Source organism: Apiotrichum porosum (assembly GCF_003942205.1).
Source record: "Apiotrichum porosum strain DSM 27194 chromosome Unknown scaffold_3, whole genome shotgun sequence".
In the NCBI taxonomy this organism is placed as follows: Eukaryota; Fungi; Basidiomycota; class Tremellomycetes; order Trichosporonales; family Trichosporonaceae; genus Apiotrichum; species Apiotrichum porosum.
The window spans coordinates 1,734,622-1,761,247 of record NW_021167110.1 but is presented as its reverse complement, the minus strand read 5'-3'; the positions used below and the strand labels follow the sequence as shown (position 1 = coordinate 1,761,247).

The following is a 26,626-nucleotide window of genomic DNA, read 5'->3' as shown; positions in this document are numbered from 1 at the left end:
CGTGCTGCCAAGCCAAAGACACGCGCGATTGACGTGGTCTGTAAAGTGTGTGGTACTTGGAGGTTCAACCATCTTCCGGCCGTAATGAGCCAGCCTGTAGCCTGACGCTCGAGGCCGTGGTGCAACTGATTCCAGCCCCATGCCCAAGGTACCCACAACCTTAAATCCAAGGGACGCCGAAGCCGACATTGTTGCTTTTGCCCGTTGCTTTGGATGCGCGGAAACCAGCTGCGGACCTGTGCGAGGCCATGGCTTCAAGAACGTGTTAACGTGTGGCGCTGGCCAGACACTACCCTCCTGAGGCCGCGCGTCGCGTCGGTAAGGCTGGAAAGGGTGAACGATGCAGACTAGAACGCCGAAAGTGGTGTGGGACGATGAGCATTGCAGTGCAACTGTTCGGTTCAGAAATCGGCTCGGCGATCTGCGTCATAAGTTGCCACTCTGCACTCTGCAGTGACAGCTGCAAACGCTGTTGCGCCTGAACACGGCTTGTGCGAAAGGGAGAACACGGCAGCCTAAACTCCCAAGACATGGAACTGTGGGGCCTGACTCGCAACCGCCTCAAGCGGTCAAGTGCACGCGCATCCCTGTTCCACTGCTTGTTGCGAAGGAGTGGACGGTATGTTGCCGAGAGGCCAAGAATAGGGCGTAGCTCCAAACACCGCGCGCCCAAACAGTTGCCCGTCGTTCCACCCGTCCACAGTCGAGATTGTGGGCACCACCAATCTCGTATAACAACACGTACCCGCACGACTAACACCGCCCCAGCTGATGTCCAAGCACCCCCACAATGCCCGGCTCACTTGGTCGGCAAATTGAAGCGCTGTGGCGCAAGAACTGGCAAGTTGCTTCTGCTACAGTAGTGAGCTGCAACTGAACAAATGTAGGATCATCTTTGCTCGTCATTGGAAGGCCACACTGTTCCGAGCTCTACTCTTACCTGCGCTCTACTCCGGTTACCTGATCGCGACCAAGCAGTTCTACAATGACAACAACGTCTACTCGGCAGGCGAGGCGAAGCCCATGCAGCCGCTGCCCACCAACCTGCTTGGCAACATGCTCGTCGTTGCCGGGGCACCCGACGGTTCCACGGCCCACACCCTTGTGACGACTGCTCTCAGTTCCACAGGCGTCGATGCCAATGTGCAGTATGTCGACGCAGCACAGGACATTGTCACCATGTGTCCAGAGAGCTTTGGCGACATCTCACCTTGCTTTGCCGGACTGGTGTTTGGCGACCTCGACGTTTCCACCGGCACGCTCAACTACACCATGCGAGGCGACGACGGTCTCACCCAGGTCGACCCAGTCGACCTTGCCAATGACGACTTTCAGAAGCGCTTCCTCCCCCTCCAGTGGGCGATTGAGAGCGTGCGTGCGGCAGCCATGTGGACGTTGCTAACGGTACAGACGTGGATCAACATGACGACTGGAACGCTGCCAGACCCTCCACTCGTCTGGGAGTACACGACCGAGACGCAGGAGCAGTACAAAGAGTCGCTGCGCAAGAGTGAGCTTTGGGGCGCCCAACAGCTAATAGCTGACTTTCAGCCTTTGCCAAGAACATTCGGTCGATGCTTGTTGTCTCGTACATTATCGCCTTCTTCCCAGTCCTGTACACTATGGCAGGCCGTATGGCCGCCGAGAGACAGGCCAAGCTCACGGAACATCTCGCCGTCATGGGCTGCAGTACACTTGCGCGCATCGTCTCCTGGCACCTCTCTGTCAGCGCCGTACACCTCCCAGGCTGGGTCGCCATGGCTTCAATCTACTATGTCGGCATCTTCAAACACTGTGGTGTCGGGGTGGTGATCGCGACGTTTATCATCGCTGGACTCCTTCTGGCCAGTTGGTCAATGCTCGTAGCTGCCCCGTTCGCACGACACCCTACCATTGCTGCTATCATTTGTGAGTTACACAGCTTCCAATAATGCTAACTCTCCAGGCTGTGGTGCCGCGCTGTTTCTCTCCATCTTCGCCCAGCTCATCGGCTCCAACCTCGGCGCCGAGATTGTGCTCACCTTCATCTTCCCGCCAATGTACATCATCTTCTCGCTCAGAACCTTTGGGTCTTGGGAAATCCCGCCCCTCACGCTCAACGTCGCCAAGAAGAGTCCCGACGGCGACGCTCCCATCATTGCGCTGATGGTGGTCGCTATCGTTGCCATCTTTGTGTACCCTTGCTTTGCGGTCTTGGTTGAGCATCTGCTCTATGACGTTCGTCCCACTCACGGTAGAGGCTGGTTCTTTGGCAAGCGCCTCGACGACAATGCCCTTCCGTCTAGCGTTGCCGTCAGCATCAACCACCTCCGGAAGCGGTACGCGTCGCGGAGGTATCTGCTCTTTGGCAAGAAGCACGAGACGGTCGCCATTGAGGACTTGTCCTTTGACATTCCTCGTTCCCAAATTTTCTGCCTTTTGGGCCGCAACGGCGCTGCAAAGTCGACGACGCTCAATGCCATCTCGGGCTTGGTGAGCACGTCTGGCGGTGCGGTGCGGTACGCCGACGACCTCAAGATTGGCGTTGCGTCTCAGCAAGACGTGCTCTGGGACGACCTCACGCCCGAGCAGCACGTCCGCCTGTGGCATGCCATCAAGCAGGGTGGCAAGTCGAGCAAGCAGGATCATCTGGACCTCCTCACCCACTGCGACCTGTCCAAGAAGCTGGGCACGCTCGCCAAGACCCTGTCCGGTGGCCAGAAACGCAAGCTTGCTCTCGCGTGCGCGTTGGCCGGCGGCTCGGACCTGCTCCTCCTCGACGAGGTCAGCAGCGGTCTCGACCCAATCTCACGCCGCGCCATCTGGCGCCTCATTGCTGCCAACCGCGGTACGGCCACTATTGTCCTCACGACCCATTTCCTCGACGAGGCAGACTACCTCGGCGACAACATTGCCATTCTCAAGGCTCCCGGTCAGCTGCTTGCGGTGGACAGTCCCGTGGCGCTCAAGACGCGTCTTGGCCGCGGCTTCACCATCGCCCTGACGGACACGCCTGGAGTGGACCCAATGTCGGTTCTCGACGTTCTTCGTGAGGAGGATCCCGAGGTTACGTACAAGTATGGCAAGGGGAGGACATTCTTCATTACGGGCAGCAACGACATTGCCCTTGTTCGCGGCCTGACTGCGCGACTGGAAAAGCTACGTCGGCAACGGCCGAACATGCACTTCCAAGTCGGCAGCACAACCCTCGAGGAGGTGTTCCTCGACTTGAACGCCGACCCGACGCTGGAGTCATCCGACGCACCCGGTGCGGACCCCGAGCTTACCGCCACGCGCTCTGCTCTTACCAAGACGGCGTCCGAGGGCACCGACCTGGAGAACAGCACACCGGAACTCGAGCGCACCATTACAAAGGGACAGCTGTTCCTGACTGCCGGACGCAAACGACCTTGGGTGCGCAACGAGGTGGAGATGGCCATATCGGTCGCGCACAAGCGTTTCCTCATCCTGCGCCGGTCTTGGATCATGCCGGCCTTGGTCATCATTGCTGCCGTCTGCGCTGCCTGTGGACCACTGTCGTTCCTCAAGAACCGTGATTCGTCCTGTGCCAACGCCGTGACTGTCGAAAAGATCCACCCAATGGTGTACCCAGCGAGCGAGTACGTGGGTCTCCGTGCCCCGCCTCTCATCTCCCTGGGCGGGATCTCGTCTCTTTCCAACTGGTCCCAGTCGATTGGAACGTTTGAAAGTGTTCCCGACAATGCCACGTTTGGCGCAACCCTTCAAGCTCAGCGGTTCAACCTGACGTTTGGCGGCATGTCCCTCTTCCCCTTGCCGAGCAAGGACAACATTGTGGCCTTTGAGGGCACCGAAATTCAGGTCAAGGGCCTGGCGGCCATGAACCTCTTCACCAACGCGGTCATGCAGCAGCTCAAGCCCAGCGACGAGGCGTTCCGCATCGCCACCAACTGGCAGTTTATCCCGTCCCCGTACACTTCTGGGTTTGGCAAGGCCACGCTCTGGGTCGTCTTCTTTGGCCTTGCCATGGCCCTGTGGCCGACCTTCGCAGCCATCTACCCGACGTGGGAGAAGGCCTCCCAAGTGCGCGCGAACCAGTACAGCAACGGCGCAAAGCCGGCTGGACTGTGGCTTGGCCACTTATTTTTCGAATTCCCAGTTATTATTTTTATTCCGACACTCCTCACGATCGTGTTTGCGGCCCTCGGCAAATTCCACGGTCTCGGCGTGCTATGGCTCGTCATAATATTGTACTCTATTGCGCAGGTACTGTGGGCGTTCATGCTCTCGCTGCTGTTCAAGAACCCGCTGGCGGCGTGGGCAGCCACGGCATTCTTCAACGCCGTTTGCTTCATCCTTTACTTGTGAGTTGTAGATCTCATTTCGCAGCTGACATTTGCCAGCACCATGTACTTTCTCCTCTTGTCATACGACAAGAGTCCCAACGCCGACACGCACCTGACCTACGCGCACTACGGGTTCGCCGCCATCAACCCCATTGGCAGCCTAATGCGCGCGGCCTTTGCGTCGCTCAACCTCTTCAAACTGCTCTGCGACGGCGCCGGCAACCCGACGAAAAAGAACCTGGGCGACATATCCCTCTTTGGCGCTCCGATCCTGTACCTCTTTGTCCAGGCCTTGTTCGCGTTCCGCGTCTGCGTCTGGGTCGATTCCGGCAAACCTGCGCCACTGTTCTTCCGTCACATTGCGCGTGGGCTGCGCAGTTTCCGGCACACGCCGCGGCTTCGCTCAGACGAGCGCGTGCAGCCCGACAGCGACGTGCTCGAGGAGAAGCAAAGGATCGAGTATGGCACCGCCAACGACACGGTCATGGTGCGCGGCCTGACTAAAAAGTTTGGCAAGCTTCCCGTGCCTTCTGTCGACGACGTGTCGTTTGGCGTCGAGCAAGGTGACACGTTTGCCCTCATCGGGCCGAACGGCGCAGGCAAGACGACGACGCTGGCCTGTATCCGCGGCGTGGAGAGGCCGACGCGCGGCGAAGCTATTGTCACTGGCTACTCTATTGTTACGGATCGAAACAAGGCGTAAGTTTGATTTTTTTTTTCTGGCATGTTCGCGGCGGGCACACAACACTGCGCCATGCTGACCCTACCCACAGACGGTCGTCGCTCGGTGTCTGCCCGCAGGTCAATGCTCTCGATGCCAACTTGACCGGTACGTTCCGCGGCTGGCGCGAGCTTTTTCCCGGTCTGACCCGTTTCTTTCTTTTCAGTCTTCCAGCACTTGTGGCTGTACGGCCGTCTCAAGGGTGTGCCCCGGTCCGCACTGAAGCGTGACATCGAGGTGCTGCTCGCCGTGTCGGGCCTGACTGCCAAGACGGACGAGCTGGCACCGGCTCTGTCTGGAGGTAACCAGCGCAAGCTGTCGCTCATGATAGCGCTTATCGGCGATCGACCGGTGATTCTTATCGACGAGTTTTCGAGCGGCGTGGACCCTTTCAGCAAGCGCGAGGCATGGCGTGCGGTGAGTGTGCTCGGACCGTGCCGTTGCAAAAAGCCGGCGGCAAAAAGGGGTCATGTTGCTGTCGAGACTGACGCTTGTTTCCAGCTTGCGTCGCTCACGGCCGAACGTGCCGTCGTGATGACGACACACTCCATGGAAGAGGTTGACGCGCTCGCGTCGCGCGTTGGGATCATTGCGGCCAAGATGCTCGGTGAGTGTGTGTGTGTGTGTGTGTGTGCTCGCTCGCACCACTCGTCGGAGACGGCCGGGTTCGCGCGTCGGCGCGTCCGGCACAGCACAATGGACCGCCACTAACGCCATGTCATAGCTGTTGGAACGCCAGCATCCCTCAAGTCGCGCTTTGCGACGTACGAGGTGCACGTCAACGCTGAGCAAGTCGAGCCAGTCATAGGCTACCTCCAGGGCCACGCGTTGCCAGCGCACCGCTCGTTCGACACCGTCACCCGCCTCTCGGTCCCTGGTATCAAAGAAGACGAGCTCGACTCGTTCCTCGGTGTCCTGGAGGGGGCACAGCTTGCGCTCGGGTTGGTGGAGATGACAGTACACGAGTAAGTTCCAGTCTGCTACAGCCAAGTTGTTCGGAATCGCCCCCGGTCACGGAAAGGCAACGATCGGAGATGGATGGTCAGGGAGTGACACGACTCGTCGAGTCAGCTTGTCTTGGTGTAAGGGTCGGGTGGGCGGTGCTGCCGCCTGATTACTGCGTCATCCTAATGCGCTCTTTACGCGTATTCGACGGGGACTGCAATTCGCGGCCGTCATTTGATCGGGGGAAGGGGTGTCGCGCAGCCAAGAGATGGAATCTCCTGGAACGAACGCCATCAGAGCATGTTCTGATCGTCCATGCGGGCGCCGTACCGACGTCCAGGGTGTGGACAACAGCCAACCATCATCCAGGGATGCTGACGCGGGGGCCCAGAGCGTCGACGGAGGCGGCCTTCCTGGCGATTGTGCAGGAGCACAATGTGCGCGAAGACATGTTCCATAATGTGGGCGACAAGCAGAAGAAACCAGGCTGGCGGGCGCGGCGGAAAGCACGCAAGCAGGAGAAGAGGATGAACGTGTAGATAGACAGAGAGAGAGACTGTATTTAAGTGTTATATGTATGAGCTGTTTGCAAGTACGATTTGGTGCGTCCTCAGCAATTCAAGATGGCAATATGGCTCATATGGCCTTGTCATGCCTCGATTATGTGATCCAGGGGTGCCACGTCTGTGGGGTTAAGGAAACAAACCCCCCCACCCCCCCCCCCGGCTCCACCGCTGCCAGGGAAACCACAGGGTTTTGTGTCGCCCATTGTTTGTATATCCTGATTAGGAGTACAAAGGGCTGTTCTAATAGCCTCATTTAGGGGTGTTTGGGTGGGTGTGCCGCTGACGTCACGTTGACGCTATTACAGAGGATGAGCGACGATGATCTCGTGACCCCCGTCGTCCGGACTGGCCCGGGCGGACGCTGGTACGCTGGCTGCACGCATTGATGGATGCTTGTAGAAGTGGGCTACTCACACAAAGGATGTCCCAACACCCCAGGGTGGTATGGTATGTGGGTCGACTCGACCAGCTGCTCTCGGCCAGCGTGGCCTATATAAGACACGTCTGCGTGCCCCCCTCCTCCCGTCTCTCCATCAACTGTTCCACAACAGCGTCCACACAACCACCAACCACCAACCACCAACCACAACCACCACCACCGTTTACGGTAACCCAACAACAACTATCTGCCCAAGATGACTCGTACCGAGGTAAGCCTCGCTCGTCGGGCACGTCACACGAGCAGTGGAGCTGACCACCGTCCTTGCTTCCCTTCATTGTTCGCCCACCTATTGCCTGTCTCTCCATCCATTTCCACAACCACCTCCACAACCACCTCTCACAGCGTAACAACTACCCTGCTGCCCAGAGCAAGGACCGTCACTCGAGGACGGGCCTGACCAAGTCTGAATTCGAGCGCAAGGGCGGTGCCGGCCCCCACAACTGGGGCTCGTTCACCGAGGAGGAGAACCTCGCCTACCAGGGCGGCGTCGACGCCCAGCTCGAGACCGCCATGTTTGACGACAGCACCGATGTCGCCAAGCCCTCAGCCGAGGCCACTGCCGACGCCGACGAGGAGGCCGACAACGTCTCCACCTCGCCCGCCAACTCGATGTCGTCGCTCGGCGGCCCCGGCCAGCGCCGCATGTCCCAGGTCTCGGACGAGGAGCGCGCCAACGCCCTTCGCTACCGCGAGGGCGGCGTCCAGCAGAAGGGTATCGACCTCGCCTCGATCGCCCGCACCTCGTACGGCGTCGCCCAGTCCCCGCCCGCCGCTAGCATGCTCTCCACCTCGCCTCTCCGCACCAAGGCCGGCTTCTCCGCTGTAAGTTGGGCCACAGCATAGCATGCGCGGTCAACTGACCCCCAACCCCAGCAGTAAGCTCCTCTGCAACAAGCAGCTGCAGACTCAAAACGCTTCTCTGCACCCAAGGACGCCGTGCCCACCACAGCACTGCATTTAACACTCAACCAAGTCACCAAACCAGCACGTAATCGCATACACCCAAGAGGATACCCCACCCTAGATACGGGTCTGGGCTTTCCCATCGTCGTCAATTCAATGTCAGGGAGGGAGGATACTGTACTGTAGTAGTAGTAAGGAAGAAGAAGAAGTCAAATGAGAATTCCCAAGTCAAAGCCCATCTCCAGAGTCGGTTGCAGCTGCAGAAGGGGAAGAGACAAGAGTGTGTGTGTGCGGGCAACTGATCGTGCGAGGACGCGGCATGGGCTGGCCGCACGGCAAAAGGGAGAGGTGCATGAAACAACACAGGGAGGGGGCAGTAGCGAGGTGGGCATGCTTCCTCATGGCGATCCCAGTCACCCACCTCGTCGCATCCATCCCCCCCGCCGCCCACCAACATGTTCTTCGTCGGTGAAGTGAGAGACACAATGATCACGCGGGCACCGCTCTTCGGAAGCGGCAGACTCTGAACCAGTGCGCGAGGGCCCTACCGAGCGGCCACGTCGCACCAGGCCAGGTCCCCCCTGCGTGCCCACAGTGAGTAGGTGGGCTTTTTTAACCGTTGGCAAGGAACCGTAGCATTTTACACGTGATGGATGAGATCTGAGCACGACAGCGAGCACTGGCAATGAGAGTATTTATCGCCAAACCCATATCCACCACTGCACCACCCCCTCGGGGCCAGGCTGTGGGTATCGCCATGCCAGCATTCCAGTGACGTGACGCCGTCGTCACTGTGGCCTTGCAAACAGCCACTTGGAGGAACTCGTCACTGCGCGGCGCGATGGCGAGAGGCCTCGTCGGCGTCTTGGCTCCATAACTTGCTGCAAGTGGCTACGTCGGCCGGGTGGATTCAATGGATGAGAAAAGGATCTGGGGAGCTGGGGAGCCAAGCCCGGTTTGGCCGGCGCTCTGCCAACGCGAACCCAGCCACACGTCCGGCAGTTTGCGACATTGGGCCGTGGGTTGCCAACCTGCTTAGCTTGACCTGTGCGACCTGCGACTGATGCTGTTATCTCGCGCGTGTTATCACCGGACAGACGCGTTGCGTTTGTATCCACACTCAAACCTCCCTCACTCCAGTACGGCCAGTACGAGCTGTGGATGGCTGGCCACCGTCAGAAATCGGGCCCCACGGGCACACACGGCACATGCTCGACTGTGCCCTCTTGGCCCTTTGCGCAGGACCCTAAATGCATTCGTCGGAGGTGCGAGGATGCTGCTAGAACGTCTCGCCTCCAGTCTGCCAGCTCTGCCTGCGCTCTTCCCGCAGCGTACCGCATGGGCGTTTGGCCCTTGGAACCCCCCTCTTCGCCCCTCCTGGCCTCCAGGTCTCCTGAGCCACCGCCGTCGGCGTCAACCGGGCCACGGCTGCGCGCTGCGCTCTGCGCACGCTGACGGAGTGGATGAGCTGGGGTGCGATCGTCGGGTAGCCAGAGCCCTGGGTGTGGCACACCATATCGCCTCGGGAGTTTGCAGCGTGGCACAAACAGTACCATTAAGCCATTCTTGCGGGTACGCTGGTTTCGATGGCTCATGCGTGCAGCGAAACAGCTATGGACGCACTGGTAGTCTCTGGTCTCTGGATGTCTGGGTGGTGGTGCGGTGCACATTGTGGGCCACTGCACAGAATGCACACTCACAGTGCACCGCCAGCGCACTAGTGGCCACACACTGGTCGTGCCAGAGGCCAGAGGCGGCAACTGCCACCGACCCGACACGCACCTGGGGCACGGTTGTGGGGCGTTGTGGCGGGTGGCGTTTTTTATGGGCATGGGCAGACCGTCAAGCCAGTTGCCTGCGGTGGGCCAGTGGCCAGTGGCTATGGTACAGTGGTGCGTCTGTGAGCAGTCCTCAGAACCACAGCTCTGACCAGCACATGCCTCGCTGTGTGGCCTGCGGTGGGTACAGAACGTTGATGCCATCAGGAACCGTGCGGCGCGTGAGTGTGCTGCCACCTGCTGTCACTTCTGAGGTCCCGTCACGTAGTTATCCAGGTGTAGTAGGTTTGGCTCTGGCTGAATGCAACACAGTACTAGATTCCACCTAGCTTCTGCCGTTGGCCCACACCGTCCTGTCCCAAAGGGGGCGGCCGGGCGCCCTGTGCCGGTGGTCCAGCGATCCAGTGAGCTTGGCGGTTCGCTGTGCCAAGCTACTACCGACTGCCCCTGCCCACACAACCTGGCATACACCGATTACGACTTTGACAGAGACAAAGCGCGCCAGAGTGACATTGAGATTGTGGGTGCCGAGCTATACACATCCACACACACACACACACCCCGACGAGAAGCCCGAAGGCGTAGCCAAGCCAAGCCAAGAAGCCCGAATGTTGCCGTCTGACAATCTCGCGTCGATAACGTGGGAAGGAAGCCACATGGTAGCATCGACGCGGACGCGCGGACAAGCGCCCCAATGTGCCCATCGCATCTACTCCGCCGAGCTGCGGTGTAGTGTAGCGTGGGGGTGAGGTGAGCTTATCGGGTACTCAACTTGCCAACCGAGCGAGGTGGAACCCCGTACGGGATATGGCGCGGCGGGAGGCGGCCGCAGCGTGCGTTTGTGTAATGGAGTGCGGTGGAAGCGAGAACTGGGTGATGGATGTGACAGTACAGCGTGCTTGGAGTGACTTTGTGTCCAGTGGTTCAGTCGCTTCTGAGCAGCACTGGCCAGCGCGACAGGGCGGTGTGGTACTGTAGCGAACTGGCCACCCAGTCACTCCAAGGTAGCGGCGACAAGCCCCAACCCATCATCTGACGCCCTGCTCACAGACAACAAGGATAGGATCCCTCCCGCGTAGCCTCACCACGACGCTTGTAACAGCGGTACCAGTGAGTACCGCTCTGGGCGGCCAGAAACACCCCACGCCTCACACATCAGTACCTCCTGGGGGCGTTCTCGCTGTAAACCGTAACCAAAGACCCGAGAGAATGCATGTGCCCGAAATGTAACAGTGTCTAAAATGAAAGGTGTCTAGGTGATCTAGTCCCACTTGGTCTGCATTGTCAGCTTGTCCTTGCCATCAAAGAAGCGTCGAGCTCACCTCGGGGTGGGCCTTGAACTCGTCGTAGGCAGCGCGGTTGAAGAGGGACAGCTCGGTCTCGTTCTCTGTGCGCGCGCGGGTGTCAGTCTCTGTATGGTCTCACCAGCAGGGAGGCACATGGAGGCAGCATCAGCAGGTTGCGCTACTCACCACAGCCAACGGCGACGAGGGTCTGCGCCATGTCCGAGAGGATCCACTCATCGTGGTCCAGGTTGATGATGAGGTTTTGCGTCTTGTGGCCGTGCGCGACAGTGTACTTCTTCAGCGTGTCTGGGAACGGAGTGGGTCAGTGGTGTACAACAAAGACGTCACCCACCGAGCTGGACCTGGCGGTAGAGCTTGAACCCGACCTGGGAATGCACGGCTGAAGGAGAGAGTCAATACCAGCCTGGGCGATGTTTTGTTGACAAAGGGAAAAAAGGGTGCACTGGAGCTCCGCGTGTGGTGGGGGGCACAATACCGTACCCTCACCACGCAGCCTCCAGCGCAGCGGCTGCACTCACCCTCGCGGCACTTGTCCATGAGCTGGCCCACAGTCATGGTCGTGAGGTCGACGTCCTTGAGGACGAGGTTCTTGGTCGTGCGGAAGGGAAACGACTTGATAATGCGGATCGTGAGCGTCGCCGAGGTGAGCGGGAGGAGCTCGGTGGCGAGAAACTCCTCAGAGTCGTGCACGGGGACAAAAGGGGGCGGAACGGTAGAGCTGGACATGGTGTGAGAGAGACGGGGGAAAGTGGGGAGGGAAGGTGAGGAACGCGAGGAAGGTGAGGAAGGTGACAGAGGGTGACGTCTGGACCAGGGGCTGGGGTGGGTTGAATCGAGGGAAGACGCAGATGCTCGAGCTCTCGAAAACGGGGGTATGAAATCTCTCGTAGGTAAACTCTAGACAACGGCGTGCACTGCGCTCGTGGTCGTACGCCCAGGATATGGCGTTGGGCGGTAGGTCGTTAGTGGGCGGTAGTGGTTGTGTGGATGGCAAAGAATCAGGTTGAGGGAAATTTCTGGACATGGGGGGCAGGGGGCGCGTCATTGTGCCGGGGCCTCTGGATCCTCTGGCCAGATCCCCCCCCCCCCCCCCCCCCCCCCCCCCCCCCCCCCGGCCCTTCTTCCCAACCCTCGTAAACAATCCATTTCGCCGCCATGGCTCTCGCAATCACGGCAGCACGCGACCCAGCGACGCGGCTGCTCCTCACCATGACGTGTACCCAAGTGCACTCTAACCACTGCAAACATGCACAAGCTTCTGACGGCCTCGGTGCAGCAACAACTCTGTGAAAACGGTCCTGTGCCGCCGTGACAAACTGACAATGTGCCACTTTCCGCGCGCTCTTGTTCCCTTTGGCACAAATGTAGCTTCACACGACTCTTCATTAAGCAAGAAAGACACACCCAGGCTCTCTGAAATAGTATTCATTGGGCAGCTGGGGAAGGGGAGGGGGAAACGACGAAAAAAGAAAACACCACAGGGTAAACGGGAGGGCGACTGATGCCACTTGAGACAGATGCGGAGGGGAAACAGTGGAGATCGAGGTTGTCCCAAGGGATGTGGGTTGCCGTAGCCTCTTTGTGTATGCTATCTCTCTTGTTTAAGCGGCAGGGGCCTCCTCCTTGGCCTCCTCGTCCTTCTTGGCGTCCTCAGCTGGAGAGAAAAAAGTCAGTGGCACGTTCCAAGCACGAGGTAGCACGAGAACTTACTGTTGTCCTGCATGTCCGAGGTCCAGAGGGTAAGGTTGTCACGGAGGAGCTGCATGATGAGGGTCGAGTCCCTGGACGGCTGTTAGTGTCTTTTTCCTGGGTGCGAGAAACACGTTGACGTACTTGTAGGACTCCTCCGACAGGGTGTCGAGCTCAGCGATGGCGTCGTCAAAGGCCTGCTTGGCGAGGTGGCAAGCACGGTCTGGGCTGTTGAGGATCTCGTAGCTGGAGGGGAAATGGTTAGATACGACTTTGGGTTACCACGCAGTAGAACTCACTAGAAGACGGAGAAGTTGAGCGCGAGACCGAGACGGATGGGGTGAGTAGGGGGGAGCTCGGTGACAGCGACGTCCGAGGCAGCCTTGTAGGCCTCGAGCGACTTGTCGGCGGAGTCCTTCCTCTTGTCGCCGGTAGCGAACTCGGCGAGGTAGCGGTGGTAGTCACCCATCATCTTGTGGTAGAAGACCTTCGACTCGCCCGAGGCGGCCGAGGGGATGAGGTGGTGCTCGAGGACCTCGAGAATGTCCTTGCAGATCTTGGCGAGCTCGGCCTCAATCTTCTCCCGGTAGCTCTTGATCATGGCGACCTGGGCCTCGTTACCCTTGGACTCCTCCTTCTGCTCGATGGAGGAGACGATGCGCCACGAAGCGCGGCGGGCACCGATAACGTTCTTGTAAGCGACCGAGAGGAGGTTGCGCTCCTCGACGGTGAGCTCCTTGTCGGACGAGGCAACGGCCTTCATGTTCTCGACCATCTCTGCAGACACAGCGTCAGTGCCAGATTCGCATCACTCGGCCGCGTTTTTTTGTACGCACCCTCGTAACGCTCAGCCTGCTCGGCGAGCTTGGCGAGGTAGACAGAGTCTTCACGGCTAGCAGTCATCTGTTGGGTGGGATTGATGGGTGGCGGGGCGGTGTAAAAGGGAGTGATTGAATGGTGGAATCGGATAGAAACAAAAGAGAGCGGCGGGAAGGACAGGAGAGAGAGAGAGCGGGTCAGCGCGTATTCAAAAGTGGGTGGGGTAATTCGGGACGGGGGGAGAAGCCAAATGCGACGGGTACACGCGTTTTGATGGCCATCAATACGCGACTTCCCACGGCCAAAGGAGGTCCATGTTGGGCCTGCACGAGGCTGCACAGTGCACCAGTCACGGCCAGCGCCAGTACGAGGGTGGATGGAGCCTCTGCGCGGCGTTGGATGGGTTTGCGCGCGCGCGGTTGTCTCTCGCCATGCCGCACCGGCGACGTTCCGTACCCCTGTACTACCCTGGCCGACACGTCGTATCAACAGTAGACGAATACTCACGGTGATGAATCTGTGCGGGCGAACCAGACCAGGAAGGGGAGACACCGAAGGATGTTCGAGTGAGTGGTGGTAAGGTTACAAGAGAGGATACGAATATGTTTGGATGGAGCAGGTCGATAAGGACACGATGGGAACGCGACGTCAGCGCGGGTCACGATTGGGGCGCGGGGGGTGGGGTGGGGGGAGAAACCGAGTCCGCTCGCACGACACTGCCTGCCCACAGGGCTGTGCACAAGCACGCGGTGGCTGGGGACGGTGTCCAGCTTCTCTTGTCGCGTCTGGCTGTGGTCTCGAGACTCGAGACGGCGCGTGTGCTGGTGGATGGACGGGCGTCGACGCGCCGTCGCGTTCGCGAGGGGCCCGCTAGAGAGAAAGGGGGGCCAGTGTCGTGGCACGGTGATGGGGCGGGCCCGGACGGTGTCGAGAGGTGGTGCGCGGGGGGTTGTGGATGTGGATGCGGCATGCGTTGGTGGGGAGGGGGAGGGGTACTCACGGATGGGTGTAGGAAGGGGGAGAAGAGGATGATAGAGGGGTGGATGGGGGGGTTGTGGATGGGAGGTATTAGAAGGCGAGGAATGAAGTGCAAAGAGAGAGCGGCGGGTGGGTGGGTGGTTGCTACGGGGGAGAGGGGGGGTGTGGGTGGGCGGGCGGGGGAGAGAAGGGGTGGGGTCGGTGGGTGGGTGCGTGTGTGTGTGTGTGTCGTCTCGCCTGGCTGTTGGCTGCCGGCTGCCTCTGCCTGTGGCCTGGCGCGCGGGGGCGCGGGGCTGGCTGGCGGGCTGGCTGGCTGGCTGGCTGGCTGTCGCCGCTCTGGGTGTGTGTGGTGTGTCTCGCTGCAGCACTCAGGGAAGCGCGGCTCTGATGCCCCGCTGGGTGTTATGTTTTGATCCCGCTCTCTCTCTCTCCCACCTAGCGTGCATTGACCCTCTCTCGCCTCTCCGCCAAAAAGGTGCCACAACCAGCCTCAACGCCGAAACACCGCCGTGCGAGCCCGGCTCCGGGCGCGCCCTGTGCGTGTGTGTGCTGTGTGTTGTGTGTTCCAGGCTCTGACCGCACACACCCAGGGACAATGCATCAATGACGCAATGGCCGCGTGGCATCCCGCACCTGCCCTGCGGTGCTGTGGCCTGGTGCTGTTTGGCAGTCTTGGCCGCCTCCCCACCCACACCTTTCCGGGGCTGCAATTAGAACTGAATTACAAACAGGACTTGCAAGACACTGTCACCCATTACAAACTGCCTCCTAGCAAATAGCCAAAGAGTGCCTGCCGCCTGCAGCCGCCTGTCCCTTTTTGTTCTCCCCTTTTAGAGTGTGCATAGGGATCTGTGTGATCGATCGGAGCCGGATCTCTGCCCGCTCTCTGGCTCCAGCTCTCTCACGCCTGCCCCGTCCCGCGCCTGCGAGCTGCCCATGCTCTCCCGCCCGCGCGCCGCCGCCCAGCGCCAATCTCCAATCTCTGGCCACTCGCCTGGGTGGGTGTGTTCCATGCATCCGTTGGGTTTACAATCCAATCCAAATCCACACACACACGCGGTTAAAGTACCACACACGCCAGAGATCCGCAGAGAGACAGAGAACACACCGTTTGCTTCACACCGCGCTTTCTCCTTCTCTCTCTCCCTCCACCGCTTCTCATAACCTTTCCAGACAACCACCCCCATACATACATCCCCCAGCCCGTCCATTGCTGGGCCAGACACACACTAGCTTCAACCCCCCACGCACACACAGCACATACCTGCGGCCTCGGTCTTCGGCCACATCCCCCCCACGTTCGACTCGTATCCTCGCGGCTTCCTCTTGGCACGTTTGGCCATCGACGACGACGTCCCAACCGAGTCTCCGTGACTTTTTTTCTCCCCACTTCCCCCCTACGTCCATTTTACCATCCTTGTGCACGGCCAGTTGCACATTAACAACACACCATCATGTCCAACATGGTGCCTCAGGTAAGTCGCCCTTGGCCGGTTGAGATATCAGCCGATAAACGATGCTGGCTGCGTCATGTGTGGAACTGCGCGCTAACCACCACTCCCTTTCCACAGGAGGAACTTCCGGTCCTCGAAGCATTCATCAACATTAACAACCGTCTCAAGCTGCTCAAGAAGGTAAGTGTGTCGGTGATACCCTTTGACGACACGGGAGATGCTGACCTGTCGTTATCAGGACAGCACCAAGTTCATTCGCGCTCAAGATGTCATGTCCATCTACTCGCAGGTCGTCAAGCAAGGTGAGTCTCTCATGTTCTGCCGCCCGAGAGAGCGGACATCGCTGACACGGATCGCCCAGTCACCAAGCTGAATACCATTCGCGAAGAGAGCTCCCAGTCGGCGCTCAGCTCGGGCGACACCAAGCGCAACCTCGAGCCCAACCGCGTCGACGCTATCATCGCCGACGTCTTCGCTCTCATCTCGCTCATGTTTCTTACCGTCGGCAAGAGCCGTGAAAGCCCAGCTGTCTACTGCCAGATCTCCAGCATGCGTGTAAGTAGAAGACGTTGGCGGTGGGGGAGGACACGCCACCCGAATATCGGGTGGGCGCGCGCGGCCCCCGCACCAAACAATACATGAATGCTGACGGTCTTGGCAGCAAATCCTGAGTCACATGGACGAGTCTGGCATCTACACCGAGGAATACCTGCTCGTGTTCCGCGAGCGCCTGAACGAGCTGAGGGAGATTATCAAGAATGACCACGAAGAGGGACGGCATCCAGAGGCCATGCTCAAGTACATGTCCAAGAAGCTCGACGGCACTGGTAAGTGGGCCCACAAAGCAACCTGCTCTTGGCAGTGTAATGTTGCCCAGGGAAACGCCGCTGACACATCTGCTCTTCCAGAGGCGATCCTCGACTCGCTCATGGAGTCGCTGTCGGTGCTCAACGCAGAGCTCGTCCCACTTCACAACCGCCTGGTTCTGCTCCGCAAACAACTTATGGCACTGGCAACAGACACCAAGCCCAGCAAGGCCGAGTTTAAGCGCATTGTCGAGGAGCTCCGCAACATTGACTCGTACGTGTTCACACCTCGGCATGCTCCCGCCTACGTCACCCCCTTGCTGACCTTTGCCACCAGAAAGCGCGTCGATGGCAAGTTCCTCGGTCCCGGCGGCTCCTCGGTGCCCGAGGGCCAAGCATTGCTCAGTGGTCTACTCGATGCCTGCTTCGACATTGTCCAGGATATCAAGGCGCGCGAGGCCGAGGAGGACGTTAGCCCTCCACTCAAGCCCATCTGGGAGCGTCTGACGTCAATGAAGCAGCAGCTTGAACAGCTGAGTAAGTTTTCTTGGTCACAAACCTCGCCTACGTCGGCTAACCGTTATCGCAGCTCTGACTCACCGCTGGACTCTGCGCGAGACGGACCTCTACAAGTAAGCAACAACAGCAACACAAAATGTCCCCAAGTCCCTGTGTTGACCATGTCCTCCAGCTACTCGGTTTCCCTGCGTGACATTGACTCTATGCGTGTCGACGGCAAGTTTGTGGACGCGGACGGCAACAAGGCCGAGGGCCAGTATGTGAGTACATTGGTTCTTCACACGACATTGCCAGTCCCCCAGTGCTGACTATACAGGTGCTACTCTTCCTCTTGCGGCGGTGTTACGGTCTCATCTACCGCCTCATGTCTGAATCTGAGCCCATCTCGGAGGAGCTCATGCCGATTGTAAGTGTATAGGACGGCTGCCTAGTGCCTTGGCTGACCTTGTCTAGGCCAACAAGTTGTCGACGATCAAGAAGTGTCTCAACGAGGTGCTCAAGTACGGCGGCCCATACAGCCCGCGTGATCTCTACCCGTACCACCTCGCTCTCCACCAGGTCGACCAGCTCCGCAAGGACGGCAAGTTCCTTGCCGACGATGGCAGCATCCCCGAAGGCCAGGCGATTCTCAACGCTCAACTCTCCGAGGCACATGAGCTTCTCGAGATGCTCAAGGAGAGCATGTCGGATGACGAGGACGACAGCGACGACAGCGAAGAGTAGACGAGAGAGAGAGGGGGAAAGGACAGAAGGGAGACGAGGACGCCGGCCGACGGACGACGACGTGTCGACCGGCCGAGGCGAGTGAGCGGGGGCCGCGGGGCACAGTTTTCCGGAAATAGGACGTGCACGCCATTGCGGGCGTTGTATTGGTAGTGAACATGCGACAACTCATACAGGCAGGATGTGCAAAGTCGGCTGGGTCAGGCAGGTGCTGAAGCTAGTGCTGCCACCATGACGAGAGGATTATGGTGGGACAACCATGGGCAACGCATGTTGCCGAGTTTGCTTCCGCGTGCCGGGAGGTGGACAAAGTGTGTCCTCGCCGTGCCTGGCTCTGTGCTTCCCACCCCCGCTTTGGCTGGGTGGCGGCGAGCGGAGCCAATGGCAGGCCGCCGCCGCCATGCAGCCAGTGGCTCAGCTGAGCACATCATCTGTCCCCATGCGCACAGTGGCAAATGTCCCCCCCTTCTGATGGGCAATTGTCCCACCCAAATGTGCAATGGGTGGACACCATGGGACAGTGGGACAGTGGACAGGGTAGACAGGTGGGGTGGACAAAGGGTGGACAAAGGGGTCAGGTGGTCTGTGTGTGTGGGAAAAAAGTGTCCCCTTGGACCCTGAATCTGTTCCCATGCACCAAAGGCCAAAGGGGGAGGCTTCGGATGGACCTGCGCACATATAACCCACTGTCAAGTGTGTCTTTGTCCCCCCTCTAGCCTTCTTCCTCTTTCTTGTCAATCATCCATCCTCCCACACCACCATCCATCCATCCTCCCACCACCACCTATCAGTAGTGGTCAGTAGACTCGGAACCTTTTCCTCTCTGTTTAGTACACTTTTTCCGAGCCAAGCCTCGCGGACCTCCACTTTTGCTCGCCGCATTCCTCTCTCTCCTTTGTCCGACCTCGTCTTATCGTCTCCCGCACACCATGCCTTCTTCGTCTCGTTCTTCGCGCGTCGCCGACCCCGAGCTGTCGGACGACGACCTCGACGAACTCTTCTCGGACGACGAAGACGACGACGTCGACAAGAAGCCCGACCGCAACGACATTTCCGTTCAGCTCAAGGGATCGCTGAAGGAACCGCGCTTCAAGACGGTCAACCTCCGCCAGCTCAATGGTGAGTTTTGAACGCGCGCGCTCGCGCTGGTATGCGCTGGGGTGCGCTCGAAATGTTTTTTCGGTGACGGCGCACTTGCCACACCGCGCACGCGCGCGCTCTGCGAGCTTGTCGCGTGTCACGCGCTTCGCCTCCCCAAGCGCGGTTGCCTTGTTATCGCGCGTCCGGACACAGCGTGTCTGTTCTGCGCGTTGACGTCTGCCGCCTGGGCTGGCTTGGCTTGGGGTCCTCCCCGCGCAAGTGCCGAGCACGGTTGCAACTGCACCCCAACGTCTCGAGCGTTAGACGGCCGCGCCGTAGCCTGTTGCTGTAGGCGCGGCACGTCTGTGCAGCGCCGGGGGCATGTGGCGGGGTCTTGTGCTCAGCCCCGGGCGACCTTGCGCTCCTGGTTGCGCGCGCCTGATCAAGCAACGCGCTGTCGTTGCCACCTACATCTCACTTTCATGCTAACGCGCAAAAAGACCTCATCGAGTTTGGGGATGTAAACCTCAACCCCGATTACCAGCGTGAGGTCGTTTGGAGCAAGGAGAAGATGGAGTCTCTCATCCAGAGTCTCTTCTTGGTGAGCAGCCACATTGGCGTTACCCTTGCTAATGTCAGAATTACTACGTTCCCCCTGTCATCTTCGCCGTCCAGGAGAAGGAAGACGGCTCGGGCGAGGACGAGCGCGTTTGCATTGACGGCAAGCAGCGTTGCTCGTCCATCATGAGGTTCATCTCTGGCCAGATCTCGTTCAAGTCGCCTGCCACGGGCCAGAGGTTTTACTACACGAACTTCCCCGGCCACAACCACCGGAACCTCCTTCCCGCTACTCTCAAGCGTAAATTTGACAATGTCTCCATCCAGATTGTCGAGTACGACGATCTGCCCGTCGACAAGCAGCGCGACATCTTCCGTGAGTCACCGTACAACATATTATGGCTAACAGTCCAGAGCGCGTTCAGCTCGGTATGGCTCTCACTGCGGCCGAGAAGCTCCAGGCTCTCCCGGGCCCGTGGCGCGAGTGGATTATGGAGCTCCAGAAGAAATATGTCACCGGCTCGGGCACCATCGCCGACAGGCTGCCAAAGTTCTCGACGAAACGCGCAAAGGCCTTCCAGTTCCTTGTGGCCTTTATCATGATCGCCCACAGCACCGCCCGCGTCGTGCCCACGGCGGCCACCCAGACCAAGTTCCTTAAACGTGTCGACCCCGTGAGCTACCTTCCGTGTTGCCGTGTACATGTTTACTGACCTATTGGTTCAGCCCGAGAAGGCCTTCCGCCGCAAGATCGAGATGGCCATGTCCATCTTCCTTGAAATTGCGATCGACCACTATGACGAGGCTTTCGCCGGAGTGGACGAGCGTGTCGCCCCCGTCGAGTTCTGGTTCACCGCGTACCTCATCTTCACGCGCATGCACTGCATGTCCATGAGCCGTCTCGCGCGCGCCATCCACGGCATGCGCATGAATATCCGTGGCGAGTTCCATGACATCATGTCGAACAGCAAGGTGTCAAACTTCATGTTCGACTATGTCGATGGCGTCGCCCGCATCAAGCAGCCCGGCGAGATCTCGGCTGTGGAAGAGTTCGAGGCCGACGAAGCCCCCCTGTCCAAGAAGCGTCGTCTCGAGGAGGACAGGGATGCCTCGTACCGCGACGACAACGGCGGCATCTCCCGCGATGCGCTGCCCTCGGACGTTGTCCAGGGGCTCCGCTCGCAGAAGATCGCCAAGAAGTCGCATGACACGACCCACGAGCAAAAGCCAGTCATCACCCCCGCTCCTCCTACCCCCGCGCCTGTTGTCGCTCCTGCCTTCGCTCCCCCTCCACCCCCTCCTGTTCAGCAGCAGCAGCAGCAGTACCAGCACCACCCCCAGCACCAGCACCACCCCCAGCACCAGCACCACCCCCAGCAGCAGTGGCACCAGCAGCCCGCTCCAACCCCCACGACGCGCCGTCCGTCGATGGGCATGGACACTCCCAACGCTCCTCCCCCTTACCGTGCCCAGGCCGCGCAGGGCTACCCTCAGCACCCCCAGCACCCCCAGCATGGAGGTTACCCACAGCACCAGCCGCCTCACGGCTTTTACCCCCGCCGTTAAGCGGGCAAAAGTGTGCAGTTCTAGAATAGGCCATGCTTGGTCTGAAAAGCTTCTCAAAACTCCAGTGCATAGTCTCGCGTCCCATTCTTTTTCTCGTTGTAGCATATGGCAGAGGGCATGTTATCCAGTTTGCGATACAAGTGAATGATTAGCGAGACCAGAATCGGGGTATTTTGCCACCGTCTAGAGTGTGGAGGGACGACTTGGACTGAACCGGGCCAACCGCTCTGACTTTTCCAAAATTCGGCCGTCCCGACATCATCCCTCTTTCATCTACACCACCATGTCGACACCCGAGCCGCCTTCCAACGCGGGTCCTGCCGTTCCCCCGGCACCTGCAGCGACCCCGGCTGCTACCGGTGCGCCTGCCGCCGCGGACGTCAAGCCCGCAAAGCCTGCAGGCCCCCTTCCCGGCCACGCACCGAGGGCTCCCCTCCCTCCTCTTGAGGGCTGGCGTGGTGCTCTCGAGCACACTGGTCTTCCCCGCTCGTGGTTGAACGCCAAGCCCCGCATGCCATCGCGCAACTGGTGCATCTTCCTCACCGTTGTCGGCACCATCTCGTACATGTACTATGACGACCGCAGGCAGTGCAAGCAGATCAGGCAAGAGTACATTGACAAGGTCGAGTACCTGTCCAAGCAGCAGATGTCGGGCTCGCTCGACATTCCCCGCAAGGTGACCGTGTACGGCGCGCGCTGGCCCGAGGACGACGAGTCGGACCGTGCTCTCCGTCACTTCCGCAAATACGTCAAGGTGAGTTGGATCTATACCATGAGGCGGAGGAGGAGGAGGAGCAGCGCCGACGCATCTCGTGACCACCACATGTCATTCTTCCGACTTTTCTGACCCCCCCTCCCCCCAGCCGTACCTTGTCGCCGCTGCCATCGACTACGACCAGGTCCATGCCCCCCTGTACGGCTCGATTTCGCGTATCGTGCATGCCAACACGTTGAGGAAACGCCGCCAGGCGCTGGGCCTCGAGGCGCCCGACGAGCTCATTTCGCTCCCTGGCCAGCTCGACCCGGCCACCGCGGCCCAGCGCGAGCTCGAGGGCGGCACCATCCTTGTCGGCCGCCCGGCGCTCAAGGAGTACCTCTCTGGTCTCCGTGCTGGCTGGAGCGGCGGTGTTGGCGAGTGGTCGTGGGAGAAGGATGTCACAGAGGACATTAAGAACGACGGCGTCTTTGACGAGCCGGTCATGGAGGCCGAGCAGGCTCCTGCCGCCGCCGCCGCCGCCGCCGACGTTGCTGCTCCTGCCCCCTCGACTACTGCCCCTTCCCACACCAACCTCTCGTTCCTCGCCCGTCCCCTCCCCTCCGCCGTGCCCCCTCAGCAGGGTGGCCAGCAGCAGCCCATCGCCATCCCCGAGCACCTGCACGCCGCGCCCGCGCAGCTCCCGGCGCAGCCCCCCATCCTCCTCGTCCCCTTTGTCAACCACCTCGGCTTCAAGCAGATCCCGCACATGATCTACGACTTTTTCACCGAGCGCAAGCGCGTCAAGGCCGGTGCCGAGGCCGCGTACGCGCTCATCATGTCCCAGACCCGCCCGATGGACGAGGCCGACAGCAACTTTGGCATCGAGGCCGAACAGTACTACAAGAAGCAGTACAACCAGGTTCCCGAGCGCAACAAAAAGGCCCAGGACGAATACTACACCGAGCTGGCCAAGCGGATCGAGTCTGCGCGCCAGTTTGCCCGTGGCGAGCGTGACCTGACCGACGACGAGAAGAAGAGCGACAAGCCCATTGTCACCGAGGAGGACCTGCGTGCCGAGCGTCTGAAGCGCGAGCTCCGCTGGCACGGCGGTCTCGAGGGCTGGAACATTGTCAAGCCCGCCACACCCGTCGCCTGGCAGCCCGAGTGGGACGGCTGGCTCCGTGTCTTTGAGCAGCCCTCCGAGGTCCCCGAGATTGACGACTAGTACCATCACGCATGCACCATTCTAGCACTGTTGATTGACCCAATGAAGAAGACAAAAACAAAAGACATATTGCATTTGGACATTCTTTTTCCCGCACACACAGGACACGTGGACGACAGAAAGAGAAGACGTTGGGGTTGGGGGTTCACAAACGACACATGGGAGGGGGGGAGAAAGCGCTGGGGGGTAAAGGTTGGTGAGTTGTATTCCTGTGCAAGAGGTGGGAAGAGAGAGGGGAGCACTGAAAAGGGGGCGGGCCCTCCTGCTTGCTCTCGCGGTAAGGAAAAACAAATCGACAGCCAGGCGAAACGTCGACGACAGGCGCAGTGCTGTCGCCGTAGCGAGTTTGTCTGGTCCGCATGGTACCATCCCCCGACGGGGCCGCAGAGGGCCTGAATGGGTATGGACAAGGAATGGGAGACAGCGAGGCTGCTCCCGCCTGTATCCGTGCTCACGGCGCCTGGTACATGGACGACGACCACATGGCTGGACCTGGACGGCTAGCTTGGTATGCCGCGCCAGCGGTACCAGCGTCAGGCGCGCCCCAGATGTTCATGTTCTGGGCGATAGGGGGACGCTGCGGCTGTTGTTGCGGCTGGCCGAAAGGCTGCGGCTGCTGCGGCTGCTGCATGTGCTGCTGGGAGAGATGCGGCGGAGCTTGGTGATGGTGGTGCTGGTGTTGGGGGTGCATGTGCTGCTGACCCCAACCTGGGGGCGTGAGTCCAGGCGGAACGGGGGGCGAAGGCTGGCTCGGCTGCTGATACTGGGTCGGACGTTGCTGCGCTGCCTGCTGGGGCCATGCCGCCATGGGGTGGTGAGCAAAGTTGACCTGCGGCGGCTGCTGCTGCTGCTGCTGTTGTTCCTTGGGTGGGCCGTCATACTGCCACAGTGTTGAGATGGGGTGCACAGGAGCTGGAGCGATGGGCTGAGTGGTACGCTGCCCTCCCTTCTGTGACTCTTCGCGGCTCATGGTCCAGATGCTGCCCGAGCCGGACAAGTCACCACCGAAGAGTAAGGGAGGCGGTTGCTGCACGGGCGGAGCCGGCGCCAGCGAGAGGTTCTGTAAGAGCTCGTGTGCGGTATGGGCTGGAGGAGGGGCAATGGGCGAACCTTGCGCGCCGACGGGGGTACTGAATGTCAGCTGAGGAAAGATCTGAGTAGCTTACCTCCTGCCCCACATGATGACCTCTTCGTCGTCATCTTCAAACTCCTGCTGTTCGTCTCCGACACTGCTACCTTCGGTGAGGGTAGCGCGCATGGCGAGGTTGACTGGATCGTCCTCGGTCTCAGTGCTGACCGACACTGACCGCGCCTCGTCAGCAGCAGGCTGCGCGATGAATGGCGCAGTGGGCAAGGGAGTGCCGTTATCGAGAGCAGCACTTCCCGCCTAAGAGTCAGCCGATCCACTCTTGTCAAACTCACCTCGGTCTGCATGAGCAGCTTGACGTCCACCAAGAGGTCCGAGATGCGCATGAGCTGCTCCTCGTTGGGGTGGACCTCTTGTCTGCCTGGACTCTCGCCATTGAACTCTTCGGGGTTACCCGAGCCGCTGACGGCGTGGCCGCGGCGGAGAGGGAGGAAACCGCGCATGTCGAGGTCCTCCTCCAGAGGCTCGTCGAGGCCAGGCAGCTGGATGAGCGGGAAGAGTCGCGCCAGACCGAGCATGAGGCGCTTGTATTCCGTCCAAAAGGTCGCAATGGTCGCGCGGAGCTCGGGATTGCTGCTTGACGACGCCCTGGCAATGTATTCTAAGTGTGACTTGAGCCAGCGCGAGAGGATACGAAGCGAGGGGAGGATACGACGAACGACGGCCGTGATACGCTGGGCAAGTGCCAACGTACCGTCACGCTCTTCGTCAGCTCTCGGCTCATCGTCCGTGGCGAGCGCCGAGTCGTCCTGGAGAGCGGCCTGTGCTGCCAGCGAGTCCTCCACTTCACTGGCTGAAACGGACACGAGGACCGTGAAGATGGCAAGGAGGAAGCTCAGAGCAATCTCCTCGATGGCACGGCGACGCTCAGACACCTTGGCGGCCTCGTTGGGATCGGTCTCTGACACAGTAGGATGGTCAAAGCGGGTCTGCCAGTGCGACCCAATCGCCATGGCAGTGGTCTTGACAATGGTCTCGGACGGAAGTTGGCGGTTGCGGAGACACAGCGCAAAGCGGTCGAGAAGTTCTGGACGGAGCTGACGGAGGTGGGACGTTCTGGGCGTCAGTGTATTCAAAGCAAGCAATAACGCACCCAGCCTTGACGAAATGAATCGCGAGAATAGTCAAGAGGTCGCGCTTGAAGGCGTCTGCCTCGTCGAGCGCCGGGTCGGACGCATCGTCGTTGCTACCGCCCTCGCCTGCGTGCCGCCTCGCGCGCCAGCGGTCAAACGCCTTCTTGAGTACGCGCTCGAGGTTGGCCCGGCCGCTGGGAAACGGTTGGCGCACAGCAAGTGCGCGGAAGTAGTGATAGGTACAGTGAAAGTTGTCGCCGACGTAGCCGTCCACCACTGCGAGCTGGTTGAACGCTTGGCCTGTGAGGGTCTTGTTCAGTTTTGGCCCAAGGAGGAATGAAATTAAGTATAACCCACCGTTATCAGGCTGCAAGCCGCGTGCGACCTCGTAGAACATGACGGCGCGAGTGTACCGCTCTGTGTCACGGGGCGATGTGCCGTCGCGCGCCTCGCGCCTGGCCTTCTCACTGTACTGCTCCTTGTAACGCTCCAAGTCGCCGAGGTACACAAGGGCCTTGTACACTATTGCGAGCTTCTTCTCGCTCTCCTCGCGACTGAGCGGGGGCGCGAGGCTCGGGTCCTCCTCTGCGCCGACGGCAGGGACGGGGATGCCCACGAGGGCGAGGTATTCGCCAGCGTTGTCCTGGAGGCGATAAAAGCCGACGATACGGGTCGCGAGCGAGCGATAGAACGTGTCCTCGGCGACAAGCAGAGACCGAAAGCGCGCGAGCGTGCGCCGCAAGTCGGCAGCCGCGTCGCCGCCGCCCATATGTTGTTGTTTCTGGCCGCCGTTTCCGCCGCCGCGCCGGGCAGGCGGCGGTGGGAGCGCAGCCTCGATTCTTGCTACCACTTCTCGATACTCGGAGATGAGAGAGTAGGTCGTGTTGAACCACAGCGTGTCAATCGACTGGGCATGGGGGCTCAGTGGGTGCTGAAAGATGACAGCAAGCAGTGCGATGCGCGCGCTAAATGTATGTTCAGCTCGGCTGCAAAGAGGCAAAGACGATGTGGGACTCACCGTTGCCGGACGGCATCAGCTTCACGCGACCACGGCGGCTGAGCGCCGAGGAGCTGCTTGAGCTCGGAGCTAGCGTCCTGCGCTTCCCTTGCGACTGTCAGCTCGTGTGACTGGATGTCTCCATATCACAGCAACCGCGACACACAAGGACTCACTGGAAGAGTTCCACGGCGGAGCGCGGCGTCGGCTCGTCGGCTCCCGCGGTGGGGTCGCCGTTGGACGAGGATACGCGCGACCCGCCATGCTGCCTGAAGCCGCGGGCGCGACGCCGCGAGTGTCCCGAGGGCCCGGGCATGTGTGTGCTAGGT

General features: G+C 60.2%; 8 protein-coding genes across 8 annotated transcripts; 5 read left to right on the top strand and 3 right to left on the bottom strand.

The window, feature by feature from the left end:
• Positions 1-790: 790 nt before the first annotated feature.
• Positions 791-5,994, top strand: EHS24_006237 (uncharacterized protein; the record flags this gene model as incomplete). The annotated part of the gene is made up of 9 exons (XM_028621709.1): positions 791-862; positions 913-1,510; positions 1,552-1,908; positions 1,946-4,322; positions 4,362-5,003; positions 5,078-5,133; positions 5,192-5,442; positions 5,527-5,632; positions 5,750-5,994. 9 exons carry the CDS (start codon positions 791-793, stop codon positions 5,992-5,994), a joined length of 4,704 nt encoding a protein of 1,567 aa, XP_028478161.1.
• Positions 5,995-7,171: 1,177 nt separating this feature from the next.
• Positions 7,172-7,857, top strand: EHS24_006236 (uncharacterized protein; the record flags this gene model as incomplete). Its single annotated transcript, XM_028621708.1, has 3 exons — positions 7,172-7,186; positions 7,321-7,800; positions 7,852-7,857. 3 exons carry the CDS (start codon positions 7,172-7,174, stop codon positions 7,855-7,857), a joined length of 501 nt encoding a protein of 166 aa, XP_028478160.1.
• A 3,063-nt stretch (positions 7,858-10,920) lies between these two features.
• On the bottom strand, positions 10,921-11,692 carry EHS24_006235 (uncharacterized protein; the record flags this gene model as incomplete). The annotated part of the gene is made up of 5 exons (XM_028621707.1): positions 10,921-10,935; positions 10,982-11,046; positions 11,132-11,251; positions 11,298-11,345; positions 11,485-11,692. The coding sequence occupies 5 exons, from the start codon at positions 11,690-11,692 to the stop codon at positions 10,921-10,923; spliced, it is 456 nt and encodes a 151-aa protein (XP_028478159.1).
• An 875-nt stretch (positions 11,693-12,567) lies between these two features.
• On the bottom strand, positions 12,568-13,558 carry BMH1 (14-3-3 protein; the record flags this gene model as incomplete). The annotated part of the gene is made up of 5 exons (XM_028621706.1): positions 12,568-12,620; positions 12,677-12,747; positions 12,800-12,901; positions 12,955-13,432; positions 13,492-13,558. The coding sequence occupies 5 exons, from the start codon at positions 13,556-13,558 to the stop codon at positions 12,568-12,570; spliced, it is 771 nt and encodes a 256-aa protein (XP_028478158.1).
• A 2,348-nt stretch (positions 13,559-15,906) lies between these two features.
• Positions 15,907-17,954, top strand: EHS24_006233 (uncharacterized protein; the record flags this gene model as incomplete). Its single annotated transcript, XM_028621705.1, has 11 exons — positions 15,907-15,927; positions 16,024-16,086; positions 16,145-16,208; positions 16,268-16,461; positions 16,568-16,733; positions 16,815-16,986; positions 17,050-17,249; positions 17,302-17,344; positions 17,404-17,491; positions 17,548-17,637; positions 17,685-17,954. The coding sequence occupies 11 exons, from the start codon at positions 15,907-15,909 to the stop codon at positions 17,952-17,954; spliced, it is 1,371 nt and encodes a 456-aa protein (XP_028478157.1).
• A 929-nt stretch (positions 17,955-18,883) lies between these two features.
• EHS24_006232 (uncharacterized protein) lies at positions 18,884-21,158 on the top strand (the record flags this gene model as incomplete). Its single annotated transcript, XM_028621704.1, has 5 exons — positions 18,884-19,073; positions 19,535-19,635; positions 19,674-19,968; positions 20,007-20,266; positions 20,319-21,158. The coding sequence occupies 5 exons, from the start codon at positions 18,884-18,886 to the stop codon at positions 21,156-21,158; spliced, it is 1,686 nt and encodes a 561-aa protein (XP_028478156.1).
• Positions 21,159-21,441: 283 nt separating this feature from the next.
• Positions 21,442-23,080, top strand: TIM54 (mitochondrial import inner membrane translocase subunit tim54; the record flags this gene model as incomplete). The annotated part of the gene is made up of 2 exons (XM_028621703.1): positions 21,442-21,912; positions 22,022-23,080. The coding sequence occupies 2 exons, from the start codon at positions 21,442-21,444 to the stop codon at positions 23,078-23,080; spliced, it is 1,530 nt and encodes a 509-aa protein (XP_028478155.1).
• A 451-nt stretch (positions 23,081-23,531) lies between these two features.
• On the bottom strand, positions 23,532-26,613 carry EHS24_006230 (uncharacterized protein; the record flags this gene model as incomplete). Its single annotated transcript, XM_028621702.1, has 7 exons — positions 23,532-24,210; positions 24,259-24,407; positions 24,503-25,283; positions 25,321-25,600; positions 25,658-26,265; positions 26,319-26,405; positions 26,474-26,613. The coding sequence occupies 7 exons, from the start codon at positions 26,611-26,613 to the stop codon at positions 23,532-23,534; spliced, it is 2,724 nt and encodes a 907-aa protein (XP_028478154.1).
• Between the last annotated feature and the right edge of the window lie 13 nt (positions 26,614-26,626).